At 38.1% G+C, this 15,091-nt stretch overlaps 1 protein-coding gene across 1 annotated transcript in view; it reads left to right on the top strand.

The window, feature by feature from the left end:
• The first annotated feature begins 2,698 nt into the window (after positions 1 to 2,698).
• Positions 2,699 to 15,091, top strand: part of LOC115649374 (collagen alpha-1(XIX) chain-like) — a 54,606-nt gene continuing 42,213 nt past the window's right edge. Inside the window, exons 1-5 of the mRNA XM_030558322.1 lie at positions 2,699 to 2,746; positions 7,533 to 7,577; positions 9,954 to 10,004; positions 10,093 to 10,137; positions 11,349 to 11,375. Of these exons, the coding sequence (XP_030414182.1) occupies positions 9,957 to 10,004; positions 10,093 to 10,137; positions 11,349 to 11,375 (120 nt within the window). The 5' untranslated portion in view covers positions 2,699 to 2,746; positions 7,533 to 7,577; positions 9,954 to 9,956. The remainder of the gene's footprint in view (positions 2,747 to 7,532; positions 7,578 to 9,953; positions 10,005 to 10,092; positions 10,138 to 11,348; positions 11,376 to 15,091) is intronic.

Raw genomic sequence — 15,091 nt, forward strand, 5'->3', positions numbered from 1 at the left:
GACACCTGACCAGAGGTACCAATGAGGGAACAAGATATTTCAAAAGGAAGGAGGGAAGTTTCCTTTGTTTAGTCAGTTTTCAGTTTTCAGCCGGAGTGAAAAAGATCAAGGAACCAGCCTCTTATCAGAGTAGTAAGTTTGAGAAAGGAATAAATAGGTTTATGTTTATTTCTTTGTAACCTGTCTTGTGCAATTAGAGGAAGAATCAAATTGGGTATTTGGGTATTTTCATTGGTGTAATTAAGTGTTTGCCCAGGGGAACATCTTCTATGTTTTGAATCTGTTGTCTGTGAGAGTAGCTGGTATGCTAATCTCTCCCAGAGGGTTTTCTTTTACCTTTCTTTTCTTTAATTAAAAGCCTTTTTTTTTTAAATAACCTGATTGATTTGTCCTTGTTTTTAGCTCCAAGGGGGTTGGATCTGTGTTCACCAGGAAATTGGTGAAGTCTCTCAAGGCTACCCAGGGAAGGGAGTGCTTGGGGGTGGTGGCAGCCAGACCAGATCTAAGCTGTTAATTGAGCTTAGAGCTTCTCATGCAGGTCTCCCACATCTGTACCCTAAAGTTCAGAGTGGGGAAGGAACCTTGACAGTTGTTCTTTTGGAAACTGAGACCTCCAATCCTATGCTGAGAACTTTTAGGATCTCAATGTGGAAATGATACGGATAATGGGCTACTTATCTTTGTTCAGATATATTACATCTGCATAGTGGCTAAGTGTCTTTCTCTTCCATCGCATGCTCATCACCAGATGTTGCACTAGTACTCTGAATATTAACTGATACAATCATTCCAGGTCTTTTTAGTATTGATATAAGGCATGGATTATAAATTCAAACAAAGAGATTTAGCTATTCACCTTTGAGATGAAGCCTTATTAAAACTATTAAATATATTTTACACGCATGCCGAATGCTAGTGAATTTTCAGGCCATAAAACAGAATTATGACCAGTAGCTGGAGGAAAAGTGTGCAGTAGTTCTTTAAGTACTATGACAGAAAATCCATACTTTTTTATTTACATAAAACCAAAATAATTGAGATATTAGGCACAAAGCAATATGCTGCTTAGATAATATCATATAATACTGAAAAGTGTGAACAAATGCCTTTCTGAACAGGAAGAAAGTTTATAGTGATAGGAAAAGGAAAAATTATTTCTGTACTTTGCTCAGACATCATGCTCTTATCTACAGAGCTAAAGAGGAAAAGATAAAAAGGACAGAAATTACCAACAGTAGTGATGGGGAAGAGTGTAATTTATCACTCAAACAAGAGGTTATCTATTATATGCTACTTCAGAACAGTATATGTTTGTTTAGCTAAAAAATAATTTGTATATAAACTGTAACAGTGATGGGTATGATGAATATAATGGATTTCAAGATTAAACCTGTGTTATGGAAGAAAATATTCATAAATGTTTTTAATTCCTCAGGGTCTTCAAGGTGTTCCAGGACTCCCTGGTCTAACAGGAGCTAGTGGACCTTCTGTAAGTGTTTGATATAATCTATGATCTAATCTATTCCTTTGGAGGTTACAATAACTGTCTAGTGAACCTGTTGTACTCAATATCAAGATGTAATGAAAAGGAGACTAGGTTGAGCCAAATGTTAAAGATGCTAATAAATCCAATAATCCAATACTAATTGAAAATTAAAGATGTTATTTTGGGAGTAATGCTTTAGCTTACAGAAAGATGAGATAATTTAATATGAGTTTGTGACTCCAGAGATTTAACTTGCACTTAAGTAATAGCTTCATATTGGTTCTTCATATTTGTAGCCTGTTCTTTTCTCTGGTGCTAATAAAGAGCCAGAGTCTGCCTTCGGTTGACTTCTGGGGAGTTGAATGAATGTCATTGTAAGAGTAACAGAAGTTGGCCCAAGTAGTTTTGTAGAAACAAGTTTGTGTTGTGAGTTTAAATTCCTGAAAATGTTGCCATTATCAGAACCATTATTGTGTATATAATTTATAATATGTTTCTTGGTGATTATTATCAGGAAATCTATACACAAAATTGATTTTAATTATGTAATAACTTTCAGATAATTATGCATCTGAGCCCAGATTATTGGTATAATGTTAGTGATAAATTCTAATAATAATTCAATTTGAACACTCCGAAAACACTGAATCCTGAAAGTTAGTAATTATAAAGTGTGACTCTAAATTGGCTACTAATATAGAAAGCCAGCGAGCCACATTTGTAAAGCAATGATAGAAAATGTTATATCGTTTCCATACCCTTAGGAAATACTGTTACATTTTACTTCCTAATTTAAAAGATGCAGATCACATTGTTTATTGTGCTTATTTTTAATTTCCTGACTGCTTGCAGTACTTAAGTTAAGCTTTCTTTCAAAAACTATAACACATTTAGCAAAGCATAATGGGTAATTATGTAAATTGTCATTTAAGCAGCAAGGCATAATTCTTAGCAGTATCAAAAGGTGCCAGTTAAGATCCCTACATTTAGTCTGCCAAGGTGAAAATGCAACCACAAACACGAGTTTTACCCTTCATAGGGCTTATCAGTTGTATGCAGCTGTTGTATCAGCCAGAAGAAATATAAGCCTAGAGGAGAGACTTAATTAAGTTGAAATGACCTTCAAAAAGTATGAGTTTTAATAACTTAATTGCAATGCAGAATACCTTGTTGTTCACTAATATGAACCAATCCTATGTGTTTCAGGGAACAGTAGGAAGACCTGGACATCCCGGTCCAGTTGGGGCAAAAGGTGAAAAGGTATTCAACATTATTCTTTATTTCAGTTCCAGTGAAGGTCTATGAAGAATTCCCTAGTTCCTTTCCTCACTTATGATTTTCTTGACATGCCAGAAACAGAGCATGACTACCCAGGGAGTTAAAAGGCTTTATGGCGCAAACAGGAATTTCACAGACAATATTGCTACCATTTTTGACGCAAGTCGTTAGCCAAAATTTATGGTCCTGCAAGGTTGTTTCTGTTAAGAGGAGAAATTGATGGTGAAGCCAGGTATTTCTATGATGCAATTCTGTATCTCTATGAAGATATACACAGCCTCTTTCAGCCAGCTCTCCAGTCTCCTTAGTGTTATGCTCCCCTTTTCATGTCTGTTTCTAATGTTTCTTGCTGCTTCCCTCTGTTACACATGCACACACTGCTCCAATCCAATCAGTCTTCCATCCCTGATAAGAGCACAATGGAACCCTTCTTGAGCCACATATCTAACTCCTACCTGAGCCTGGCATGTGGCTTTTTTTTAAGTGTAGGTCCATATTGTTTCAGAGCTCAATGTTTATATTTATTCTGAATGATGGATTTGAACATTTCCTCTAACAAAACAATAGCAGCAGCAAAGATAGGTACTCACCTTCCTCCTCCCAGTCACTTAAAACAAAATTAAATAGAAGAAACTTCCTTGTTAACTCAGTACACAGGTCTACTCATAAAAAGTCTGGTAAAGCAAAGTTCCAATAATAATTGACTCAGATGCAGGACACACATTTTCTGTTCTTAGATTTCTGGTTGAGGCTAGCTGGTGGGGTTCCAAGCTCTTTGGAGGACAGGATCATAATTCAAGATGTTCTTGATAAATTAGAGAGAGAGTCTGAAATCAATAAGACAAAATTCAGTAAAAACAAGTGCAAACTTCTGCACTTGGGAAAGAAATATCAAATGCACAATTACAAAATAACTTGCTACAGCAGGACAGAATCTGGGGGTTATACAAGATCACAAATTGAATATGAACCAACAATGTCATAGTGTTGTAAAAAAGGCAAATGTCATTCTGGGATGTATTCACAGCAGTGTCATACCTAAGACATGGGAGGTAATTGTTTCATTCTACTTGGAACTGGTTAGAGCTCAGCTGAAGTAGTGTCCTGTTTGGAGCACATAATCTAAGAAAGATGTGGATAAATTGGAGAGAGTTCAGAAGAGAGCAACAAAAAATGATGATAGGTTAAGATGATAAGAAAATTTGACTATGAAGAAAGATTAAAATAATTGGTCATGTTTAGTCTACCGAAGAGAAGTCTGATGGGGGGGACATAAGTCTTCAAGTATGTGAAAGGTTGTTATAAAGAAGACGGTAATCTACCGTGTCCACAGAGGGTAGAACAGTTAATTGGCTTGATTTGCAGCAAGGGAGATTTAGATTATATATTAGGAAAAAGTTTCTAACTGTAAGGATAGTTAAACACTGGAATGGGTTACCAAGGAAGGTTTTGGTATCCACATCATTGCAGGTTTTCAGAACAGGTTAGACAAACACCTGAGGGTCAAAAGATTTAATAACTATGGTAAATGCACTATATAGATCATCCAAAACAGTGATTCAAGCATGTTTGAGCAACAAGCCCCTTTGAAGCAATAATCAGACTGCGTCAGGGTTGACCCTCAGTCTGCTGCTGTGTATCATATTGATGGACTACATCAGCAGAAAGATCTTAATGGGAAAAAAATCACAAGTTGCTGTATGCAGACAAAATAGCAATATGGATGTTCTCAAAAGAAGGCCTTGGGGAAATAATAAATCAGTGATTTGACTAGCTGAGCATGCCTGGGATGAAAATTAACATGAGTAAGACTGAGGTCATGTAGGTCAGTAGAGTTGCCACAGGAAACTGGATCTAGAGATTAATGGAATACAGCTACACCAAACTGACCAGTTTAAGAACCTTAGTGGCTGGGTTACAGAAGACAGTGAGGTAGTATATCAGATACAGTTAAAACTAGAGAATGCTGGAAGAGTAAGGAATAACATAGCAGGTTTTGTATGACAAGCATATGCCATTTACAGAACACGAGTGCATCCAACAATGTTGTATGGCACAGAAGCGTGGTCACTAAAGAAATGGTAGCTTCAATACCTACAGGTTTTTGAGATGAGAGACCTTCAAAGTACACCTTTACCTCGCTATAACGCAACCCGATGTAACATGGGTTCACATATAGCACGGTAGCGGTGGGGCTCTGGCGGCACTTCAAAGGGTTCAGGTCTCTGGCTGCTGTGGGGAGCCCAGGGCCCTTTAAATCACCACTGGAGCCCTGCCGCTGCAACAGTGGGGCTCAGGCAGCGCTTTAAAGGGTCCGGGGCTCCGGCTGCTGCGGGGAGCCCCAGGTCCTTTAAATCACCGCTGGAGCCCTGCCGCCGCTATCCCGGAGCTGAGGCAGCGGGGCTCGGCCGGCGATTTAAAGGGTCCGGGGCTCCAGCTGCTGCAAAGAGCCCTGGGCTCTTTAATCACTGCTGCAGCCCTACCACCGCTACCCCGATATAATGGCATTTCACATATAACATGGTAGGGATTTTTGGCTCCCCATGACCGCGTTATATCGGGGCAGAGGTGTATATAGATTTTGAAAAGACAGATTTCAAAATGAAAGCATTAGAATGGAAGTCAAGTCTATGATGTAGCTGACAAAATCCAGGAAGCATGACTTCACTGTTTGGACACATACAGAGGATGAATGAAGAGGACCTGGTGAAGATAGCATGGCATGAGAAGATGGTAGGAAAGAGACCCCAAGGAAAGCTGAGGAAGTGGTAGGTGGATTGCATCAAAGAAAATGGTAAGCAGGTGGGCCTTAGTGCAGCCTGAGACAGATGTACATCCTGTTTGTGTGACATACTGATGCCAGATGATGAAATTAGGGGAAGAAGAAGAGGAAGAAGTTAGACAAACACCTCTCAGGGATGGTGTGATAGTTCTGGGTATCTAGGGTATCCTTGTGAGTCACCTTGTTACCTGCTCACCTCCTGGCAAATTAACAATAGGTGTGTCACAGTCCCCAAGCTACTTTGATGCATTCCCCTATAGTGTCCAGCCCTTTGTTCGTGGAACACTTGCAGGAAAACCAACTTGTATAATTCAACTCAGGATTCTCATCTTGCTTAATACCACAGCACTGAGCTATATTTATAGGGAAAACAATGTGTTTATTATCAAAGATTCAAAAGATAGTGAGTAATGATAATGGAAGCAAAAGGTTACATAAAAACCAAAATCATAACTCACTTTTTAGAGACTACATTTCTGTCTGAAGAAGTTTATCTCCCCCCAAATGTCTTCTGAAGCATTTCAACCAAGACTGGTTGAGATGCCATTTTCATGAATGTAAATTTACTGCCCATTTACTTCCTAAGTGCAAGATGACAGGCTGTCTGCTCTGTTCCCGTAATATAGACCAGCAGACCTTTGAAGTGTATCTCAAGATATTCCCCTGTTGTGTGCTCTTCTGTGTTATCTTTGTATCTCTCTGTTGACTTTGTATGTAATGTTCCAACATTGTGTCTGCTTACAATGCTTAATTTACTGGCCAACAAGGAGAGAGGAGAATAAACATCTTTTGTCTGTCAGGAACCCTTTTTTTCCCGCACCTCTGTTGTGATACAGAATCTAAGAACATATTTTCAATTTACATATATAACTCCTCACCTAATAGAAGGAGTTATACGTTCACAACTATATTACCAAACAGTATGACACTGGCTTTCATTTAAGGCCTCACACAACTATCTTTGGTGAACGAGAATGTACATACCAGAATCAGAATATTCTTGTAACACACTTGCCAGTTGGCACTGAGGGTTTATGGGTCACAGATCATCTAGGTGTACTAGATCCTGTGTCATCGTGGGATAGACCTCAGTGTGGGATAGATGGTCTAGATAACTTCTCACGGACTCTTCCAGCCCTGCATTTTGATGATTCTGTGTTTTTATTGACTCGTAATAGTGACATTACCAGAAGAACTCACTTTCATGGGACAGTGCTTCATGTCATAACATAAAAACGTAGCAGCCCATGCTTGTTCAGAGTGTCCACTAGTATGTAAACTGTTTTGGGAAACCTACTCACATGTATTACATTTCAGTCCATGTCAGCCCAACAGGCAACAGATATAACCTACCCACAGTTAGACCATCATCACAATTCACTACAAAAAGTGATGAATTTATTCTTTCTGTCATATTTCAATGATAGGTTTGTTCTTGTTTTGTTCTGGGTTTTTGTTTTGTTTTGTTTTTGTTTAAGTAATGGTGGTTTCTTTATAACTTAATCCATACTGAAGATTATGTTCAACAAAGTGGTTTATGATTCATGAAAATTATTCTGAACTTTTATTTTCTAAAGTTTGTTTACTGCTATGAATTTGAACATCTTTCTCACTGCCTTTTCTCCCAATAATATGAAGCATATATTGTATTCAGTTACTCAAATCGCTCTAGCTTACAAGTAAAACTACTATGTTAAAATTTCCATAAGGAAACCTGTTGCAAATAATCAATGTCATAGGGCTAAGACTCTAGATCTAATATAAAGGTATTATCCCCGTATCAGCTTGCTCGCTTGTTTGTTTATTTATGTTATTTTACTTAAGGTATTAAGATGAAACTAGAGAGGGGGAGGCCAAATTAACCTCTTATACTTATCCAAAAAAGAGAAGGAGGGTCATATAGATTATATTTCTTGTTTATTATCATTGTGCTAGGTATTACATTAGTTTCAGTAAGTGAAATGTATGACTCTTATACTGTCATAGGGTAATGAGGGTTCTCCTGGAAAGCCTGGATCACCTGGACCTCCAGTAAGTCATTAATTCATATTTTGAATTATATATTTTGATAATTTACCTAAGGATGTCATGGATTCTCCAAGTCCTTGAATCAACATTGGATGTCTATCTAAATCTAAAATATATGCTATAGCTCAAGCAGAAACGTATGAACTTGATCCAGTAGACATTTGGGCAGTCTTGCGTAGGATGAAAGATTACATGATCATAATAGTCCCTTTGGGCCCAAACTCCTAATGACATCAGTAGCCAAGATTTCACCCTATGTGTCTCTGAAAATAATGAGTACTTTTTTTCTGTAAAGCACTCTTCATAAAATATTTCTTTTTAAAAATACAAAATACAGTAAAATACAAAATGCTTTAAGAATATAACAGGCAGGCATGGAGAAAATATATTAAAAACATGAGGTTTGAGGGGACAGATTCTTCCTTTATAAACCTAGAGTCAGGGTATAGGTCACCTGTTCAGGTTGTACATGGCATCTTGTACAGCCAATGGGTTGTAGTAGTATCTGACTGCATGACCATTCCCTATTCTGCCCGTTTTTCGTTCCTCACATCCACAACTGTGGATGTGAGGAACTATTCTGCTGCAGCCTACTGGTTTCACCAATAAAGTATATGGAAATTAAAGTAAAATAAAAGGAGCCATATTTATTTACATTCATTTGTTTTGCATGATAAAACTTCACATTTTAATAAAGTTTTCTGAACTCAAGAAATTTCTCTTTTGTACTGAAAACACATTGTAGTTCAAGTGCAAATTGATTTGGGGATGGAAAAGGTGTGTATCACCTTGTTCTTCACTTTGTCATTCTCCCTTTTCTTATGCATACATTTTATAAATCTCCATATATGAAAAAAGATTACATCCGTATTTCCTTCCTTCACCTTAAATAGCCTGTGAATAGAATTTGAAAAAATATAAATTTCTTTTCAGAAGCAAAAGTTTCATCCATTTGTATCTTGAATACACTTGAGTTAACTTGTGCTTTTTGTGCTTTGGCAGTCAACAGGCTGTAAACATTTAGCATAAACTGATAGTTCAGCTATTGAATTTTATTGAATTCATAATTTTCTTCTGAATTTATTAGTGTCTCATCTGTCAAATTTGAGCATTAATTCAAAGCTATAGTACAAGCCTCTATATTCTTGAAGTACTTGAAGCCTGACTCAAATGCTTTGCAGTTTTCATTTAAAATGTAACTTTTTAAGGTGATAAAAAAGAAACGTACAATACCTTGAATTCCTTTACCCACATCATTTGGCCAGTCACATAAATGGTTTGGCAATTTTATATAATAAAAATTATCCAGTTACCTTAGGATTCATGAGTCTTCATTTTCATAAGCTGATAAAAAGCCCAATCCTCCATTCATCATACATCCGAAACTCTTAACTGACTTCATTGGAGTTTTTGCAGGACAGACCTGTCACAGTTCAGAGCAGTTGCACCTATATTCCCTCTCTAAGGTCCCACAAGGGCACCCACTCATAGACTTTCAGCAGCCCAGCCGCCACCACTCTGGGCATAGACACGTCTTTCTCTCTTCTGAGCACAGTAATTCCAGGCTCCCTGCCTACACAGTGTTCCTCAGGAAAGTCAGACTGCCTAAAAAGGCCTGCTTTACTTTTCTCCTCAGAGATGTTAAACAGAGTAATTGTCACAATTAAGTTGCCACACAGCTCTTTCTAAGCAAATACGTTTATTTTAAGGAAAAATGTTACAGAAAAAACATGTTAACAATAAAAGAACCTACTTATGTGTCAATAAACATACGAGAGATCACCCCCTGACTACAACAAGGGCTGTAACCAGTGAATCATCCTTCGCATCCCACCAAGGGTTTATTCTATGGTCACAAGTTCATAACAACAGTTAGCTCAGAACAAACACAAAGACTGGGCCATGTCCTTCCAAGGATTGGGGCCCCCCTTGGACAAAAGGTTCTGTCCATTTGCTGGATCAGAAAGAATGCACTGAATCAGTTTTAAGTCTTTTCTTTGTTGGCCCCTGGAGAATCCGGTTTGAACCAGTATTTGAGAGTCTCTCTCCAGGGTGGTAGCCCTCTGGAAGTGTTACAACCTGAGTGAATTTGCTTAACCACCTCCCACTCCTCTTAGTTCCTGGAGAGCTGAGCCCTCCCTCCTCCATGGAATTACACACAGTCCCTGACCTACAAAGATAATAAACTGAATTCAATAAGGTTTGTCCAGGATATTGCAGGTAGTTGCCATATCTGTCACAAGATCCATTAACAGAAATGGTACTTTGGCTTTGTTGTGTACTAACAATTCAAAGAATGAAAGGCTGTTTTTCCATTGATTTCACCTTCATAGTTGTGATTTTTTTTTAAATATTTTCTGAATATTTTCATATTTTAAGGGTATGCCTTACAATGAAAGGAATGGAATGAGCAGCTTATATAAGCTACAGGTATTTTTCTTTATTAAATGATTTAACATTTTTTTTCCTGATTATTGCCTTATGAAACAAATGAATGGGTTTTTTTTCCCACCCCCAGGGAGGTGTAAGTGTTGCTACTTATCCTGGTCCACCGGGCCCTCCTGTAAGTATTTAATAGATATTATCTGTAATATTTAGTTTAAAACATTTACAGAAAGCTTCATATCTTGCATGCAGCTTGTCTGTTAGCTGGGTAATGGAAAACTTTACATTTGAAAAATAACAATAAACAATTCAAATAGGATGTAACTGATACACATTAATAATAAAACACACATTTCGTAAGTATGTGTAACAAACAGCCTAGCAGACACTGGGAGAACGACTAAAATTTCAACATAAATATTGATAATTACAATCGTAGATTTTGCTGAATAGTACTTTACAAAATGCCAGTACCCTAATTAAAATTAATGGGACTACTCCTTTGAGTAAGTGCAGTTTAATATGAATATAGGTTGCAGAACTGGGCACAAAAATATATTGACCTTGGATTATATATTGCATTAATGTAATAATTCTTAAAACGTGTAGTGCACTTTTTATCTTTAGAGGCAGCGTTGTTTAGTAGTGTATTAAATTTCATGCTGAAAATAAGGAACTCATTAATTCTAGTCTAACGCAGTCACTAACTCGCTGCATAGCTTTGGACAAGTCTCTGAATTTCTCTGCCTCCGTTTCCCCATCTGTCTACCCTACCTCTCTGGATGACGAGGAGAATGTGGGAGTCACATGGACTGAATGTATCCCTCCTCTCAATTTTCATGAGTTCCATAGGGACTGCTGTCATCCTGGCTGAGAGCTCTGAAAGAGATCTGTCAGGCAGTAGTAACCTTTGGGCTATTCTGCCCCTTTGCATTCCTATATGTCCAAAGTGGACTCTGTCTGCCCCATCCTTCTTACACATACACTTGGACTGTGGAGCCAGAGAGCCACATGGTTAGTGCCTTTGTGATGTTATAGCCATAGGCAGACTCCACCCCTGGGCTTAATCATTTTGGCAGCTGTGTAAACCCTTTGTGGCCACTAATGAGGCACTGATTTCCCCTTTGTGATACCGTTTGCACTTTGTGGCATAGAATCAAGCCAGGCACAGAGATATGCCCTGCTCTGCACTATGGGCTAACACACACTAGGATTTGACCCAAATTTAACAAAATAAAATTGCTGCTAGTACTGATTCTGAATACACTACTACTCTACCGTTCTATTATAATTGTTATATATTTTTATTATGGTAGTGTTAAAGACACCACAGTCTTGTCTAATTGTGGTCTGTTATTTTCTAATACCTTTGTTAATCATTCTTTGCAGGGTCCAAAAGGTGATCCTGGCACAATGGTATGTATATTTTATTGGAATGTGTCATTTCAGTCATACTGACAAGTGTATCTTCATGATTTGGGATGTGAATATGAGGAGAAGGAGTGTGAGGACTACTAGGGAACTGAGGACTTCCTAGGTCATTAGAAGAGCCCTCCCAAAAGCTCAAAGTATGGTCCTAGCCATGTGAGTGGGACAGTACAGGAAGTTGAGCAGGAAGTTACTCTATCAATACATTTAAGAAACTTATTTTATAACCAAGGCTAGAGAAATGTACAGTTCCAGGTCAATAGATTTCTTTTTACAGCTGTTAATATTATGTTATAATATTGTATATATTATATAATATGTGATAGATTATATTAGCTGTCTGTGGATTTTGTTCTCTGTTTAGTAATCTAGAGAGGCATTAAAGTATGAAGAATCTGTATTATTTCATGAGATTAAATCACTACCTGAAGTAGTCCCAGTAGAAATAAAGATGGAAAATGTTTTAATTTTGAGCCCAATGCAGTAACACGTAAAGTTGAAATTGCTCATAGGGGTCATCACATTGTACCAGCGTTTAGCAACCAGAAGACTGTTTTTTCTTAAGGAACAGTGTAATGAGGGTTTAATGCTCAAAAGTAATTAGAATATGATCAAGCTGTGTGTAGTGCCAAGAAGTTGATGATAATTGGAGCCACAGTACATCTCAATTGAATATAGCTTCACATTCTAAACCTATCATAATAAAGCCGATTCACTGAATGCTTTGCTGTTTCTCCTCAAAGGCTGCAGTATGCCCTTTTCAGAAAACTATATATATTTTACATTTTTAGAACAAGTAGAAAAGCTTTGCAATGCCTAGGTTTTGGTAGATACTGTTTGTACTTTGATACCATGAAATATTTTTTCAGTTTTAATATGAAATTTTTAAAGAGCCCGTAGGAAGCAAGTAGCGCCCAACCAAGATACATATATCTGCAATAAATGCCAAAGAACATGCAAATTTCAGATTGGACTAGGAGTCACATGAGACTTTGAAAACCATCTACATCATAGGCTGCAATTCCCACCATCTCTCGCAGAGGAAAGGATGCCAATTTATTTAACATAATGCAGTGGGTGCCATTAAAAACTGGACATTTACCACTCACAGCAGTTAAATCTACCACAGTCTAAGGAATGTCACAAATACCATGGTCATGGGGACAAAGCAGCACAAACACACATTTACAGAACTGTACCATTGCAGTAAAGGAGGCGAAATAACCTTTTCACAATCAAAACATGGCAGAATCATGGCCAGCAGAGTTATTTTGCATAGTGAACCAGCTAGTCAACCCAGACTGCCTATCCCAGACACAAGATCCCAGCATCAACTGCTGTGAAGGGCTATCAGCATCCTTCACTGAAAAGTTCAGTAGAATGTGTACAGAGCCCAACAGGAAAGAAATTTGTGTTATCCAGCCCACCAGTCTGAGTTGGGCCCATCACACATGCTGAAGATCAATAAGCCCTGCAATTTATTAGACCCACAACATGTGGAATAGATCCATAGCCATCCTAGCTAGTAAAAGCCAGTTATGGACAGCTATGCCCACTACTAATGGAAATGAGTATTCTTCCTTCAAAGAAGCACACCTGCCAAACTCCTTGAAAAATACAATAGTTCACCCAATTCTCAAGAACAACACCTGACCCTGAAGATCTCTCTAAATATTGTCCTGTTTCCAACCTCCCATTCCTGGGCAAAACAACTGAGAAAGTAGTAACCACAAAGCTCTAACAACATGTGACATCAGCCAGCATCCTGGATGCCTCACAACCAGAGTTCAGACAAGGGCACAGAACAGAGATGGATCTAGTGGCACTAAAAGCAAACTTGCTCATGATCATTGACTCAGGTAAGATGTCCATTCTGTAGCATTTGACATAATGGGCCACAAGGTACTGCTAAAAAGCTTACATGACATCCTGTGAGTAGATGGCCCAGGACTACAGTAGCTCCAAGTGTTCCTCTCCAGCAGACCTCAGAGAGTGGTGATGGGTAACTGCTCCTCCTCTCCAAAGACCTTTATCTATGGGGTCCAGTAGGGATCCCTTCTATTTCCACTACTCTTTGGTATCTCTCAGTAGGAGAGATAGTGAGACACCATGGCTTAGCTGCCAACAGTATGCTGTAACTCTCACCTACATATCTCATTGCCCACTGAAATACCTACAACCACTCCTAAATTTTCAGATTACCTATGTGAAACTAGCTCTTGGATGATGAGTTCAAGCTGAACCCCAGCAAGACCAAAGTAATGCTGATTAAAAAGGGAAATGCTTTGAAAAGCTGGACAAGATGTTTTCTACGCCTTCCATTGAAGCCATACATGTGTCATAGTGGTGTGAAGCCTTGGGATCTACTTTTACTCCTTCTTAAACTTGGATGATGAGTTTTAGTCAGTTTCCAAAAATGCCATCTTGCACCTCCAGCTTGCCAAGAAATGTCCCTTCCTTCCATATGAGGACCTGACTATGGTGATCCATGCATTTGTCACCACCAGACTGGATTAACATAACTCATTGTATCTAAAGCTGAACGTGAAGATGATGCAACAACTGTCTACATTCTCCGTATCCCTGGTCACTTAGAACACATTACGCCTGTGCACAAGTCCTTCCACTGGACAGACTCAAGTCAGATGACAGTTTAAGGTTTTGGTCCTCATTTTCAAAGTAATTAATGGATGAAGCCCCAGCTACATCAAAGACCAAATTTTGATATATGAACCCATGTGATATCTGTACTCTAGTACAGTGCAGGTTACAAAGTGCAGGATGAAGTATGAAACAAAGCATTCTCTCTTGAGGGGCTCTTGGTAAGGAACAGTCTTTCAGAAGAGATTTGGCAAATCCAGAGTCTCACCATCTTTAGAAAAAAGTCTTTCCACAATGAGTAATGCTTGGAATTTGAACACCCTTTCTATGCTCAAACCACTCTCAAGCCCTTAAATCCTCAGAAAATCTCTCTATCCCAAACAGAGTTCTGACCCCATTAAAGGGACAAGTTACAGAGATGCCATGAAATCCCCTTGGGATTTTGTTATTGATTTTACATGTAAAGCACTCGGATACTATGGTGATGGGCAGTAGTATAAAACTCCAAGATAGCTAGATAAATAGCTTGTTATGGTAAATGTCCTTTTTTTTTTTTTTTTTTTTTTTTTTTGGCACTCACTATTACTTGTCTGTAAAGCTGAATTACTATTCAATAGTTGCTACATCATCTCACTCATTTTCTGGCTTTTCTTCCAAAGCTCATAGACTTAATGCTGGAGTGCTCCTAATCTACACATCCCTAGGGAGAATAGGCTTTACTTAGCAAACAGAGTTTTGCTCTGAAGCCTCTAGATGCATCCTTTTTTTTTACAGTCAAAAGGAGAATTCTAGAGTAACCTTGCAACCCATGTTACTTATCTAATTGACAAGATATATTCAAACCCCTCCCTTTATTGACTGAAAGTGGTTTAGTGCTGACCTTGACCAAGTAGGTAACCAGAGGGGATTCTCTCTGATTAGGTTTTTAATCATCATTGAAACAATTAATCAGAAAATAAACATGTACTTGTTCTGGGAATAGTTCTAATTCTCAGGTCATAAAAACAACACGTAGAAAAAGCTGTTCACTTAAAGTAAATACAATATTTAGCTGATTGTTAAATAATCTCGAGTTGAATGCTTTGCTTTTATTTGCTATATTA

The sequence above is a fragment of the Gopherus evgoodei genome, chromosome 3, assembly GCF_007399415.2.
Source record: "Gopherus evgoodei ecotype Sinaloan lineage chromosome 3, rGopEvg1_v1.p, whole genome shotgun sequence".
Classification (NCBI taxonomy): domain Eukaryota; kingdom Metazoa; phylum Chordata; order Testudines; family Testudinidae; genus Gopherus; species Gopherus evgoodei.